The 1,622-nt window shown below is 38.3% G+C and overlaps 1 protein-coding gene across 1 annotated transcript; it reads right to left on the bottom strand.

Moving 5' to 3' along the window:
* Positions 1-304: 304 nt before the first annotated feature.
* LOC110116742 lies at positions 305-973 on the bottom strand. Its single transcript, XM_020850441.1, has one exon. The coding sequence runs from the start codon at positions 971-973 to the stop codon at positions 305-307; it is 669 nt and encodes a 222-aa protein (XP_020706100.1).
* Positions 974-1,622: the final 649 nt, after the last annotated feature.

Below are 1,622 nucleotides of genomic sequence, written 5' to 3'. Positions count from 1 at the left end.
TAATATGATGAATCAAATTGCTATTTCTTCTTGCACTAGCAAAGGCATGAAAAAATGAAGAATTACTATCACCTTCTTCCATCCATTTGACTTTAGCTCTTTGTTTCCACCAAGCATTAAGGCGAGCTAACGTGACATTCAGTTCATTGATCTTGAATCTCAGCAGTTGCAGCTTATCCTCTGGAATTCCATTCACCGAATCCTCCATTTGTAATTCCAGGATTTCTCCTTTTAAACTGTCTCTTAGTTCAGTTAAACTACGGTGCTTTTCCTTGCTCCAGAAGAAAAGACCTCTAAGCGTCTTTTAAAACTTCCAATTAAGAATAAAAGCCGGATCACCAATAGATTTTTTGTTCCAAATCTTCCTCACTAAAGCAGTGACACCATGATACGAGGCCCACACCTCCTCATACCGAATATCCCTCTTACTAAATTCCACATATTTAAACATCTCAAAAAGAATCGGACAGTGGTTCGAGGCAATACGAGAGAGATGCTTAACAAGGACAACTTGTAACAAATTCATAGCCAAGGAGTTAATTAGACATCTGTCTAATTTTTCAAGAATACGAGCACTACCAGATTTATTATTGCACCATGTAAACTTTGGTCCCACAGCCTTAACCTCATGCAGATCATTATTAATCAAAAATTGCTGAAAATTCTTGGAACCTTGAGTCATAATGAATTTCCTCCCACCTCTTTTCTCATCTTGAGAGAGAATACAGTTGAAGTCACTGCCAATTACCAAAGGTAAATCAGCTGAACAATGCTTCTCCAAACCTTCCCAAAGCACTTTCCTTTCTTGACCATCCGTGCTTCCATACACAGAAGCAACAATCCAACTTCCCTTACCCAACACTTCCAACTTCCCCACCACTAGCTGGGAAGAAGCTTCCATAACTGAGAAAACCGCCAAGTCCTTCCTCCATAAAATCAAAAGACCTCCTGAAAGACCACCAGCTGGAACCATGAAATAATCCCAATTGCTACACAAAATCTTCAAAATTTGGTTGTTGTCTAAAAAGCAAATCTTTATTTCCAACAAACCAACAAAAAAAACTTTATAATCCTTCACCACTTCCTTTAGATTTAGAGCAGCCTCCACCTTCCTGGCTCCTCTACAATTCCAGAATAATAGAGAACTCATTTTCTAAAGATGGGGGACGGACCCCCATTCTTATTGACTTTTCCACTTTCTCCCTTCCTATTATGAGCAATTATATTACTAGCACCAATAGATTTGAGTTCTTTAGTCAGTATAGTTTTTTTATCCAAGGAAAGGTTACCCTCCAAACTCAAATCAGAGTGACTCTTGGCTATAACAACTTCACGAGCAACCGGAGGACTATGCTTCTCATACTTATCTACCTTCAAAACAACTCCTTCCAAAGTAGAATCAGGAATTTCTCCTTCCTCCAAAGTTCCTTTATCAATAGTTGCGACAGGCTCCTCTCTAACACCCTCCTCCAAATCAGATAACGCAACAAATTTATTGTTAATCTCCACTGCAATGTTCACTTCCTTATCAATCATCTTTTTGGTCTTGAGAGATAAATACTCCATTGAATTACCAACCACAATAGTTGGTTCAACATTCTTCTCTTTCAAAAAAGACATAT

Source organism: Dendrobium catenatum, unplaced genomic scaffold (genome assembly GCF_001605985.2).
Source record: "Dendrobium catenatum unplaced genomic scaffold, ASM160598v2 fragScaff_scaffold_1122, whole genome shotgun sequence".
In the NCBI taxonomy this organism is placed as follows: domain Eukaryota; kingdom Viridiplantae; phylum Streptophyta; class Magnoliopsida; order Asparagales; family Orchidaceae; genus Dendrobium; species Dendrobium catenatum.
This window is presented reverse-complemented; position numbering and strand designations above follow the sequence as displayed.

Coding starts and splice junctions, on each gene's coding strand:
- LOC110116742 (XM_020850441.1), bottom strand. CDS start 973: ATGGTTCCAGCTGGTGGTCTTTCAGGAGGTCTTTTGATTTTATGGAGG.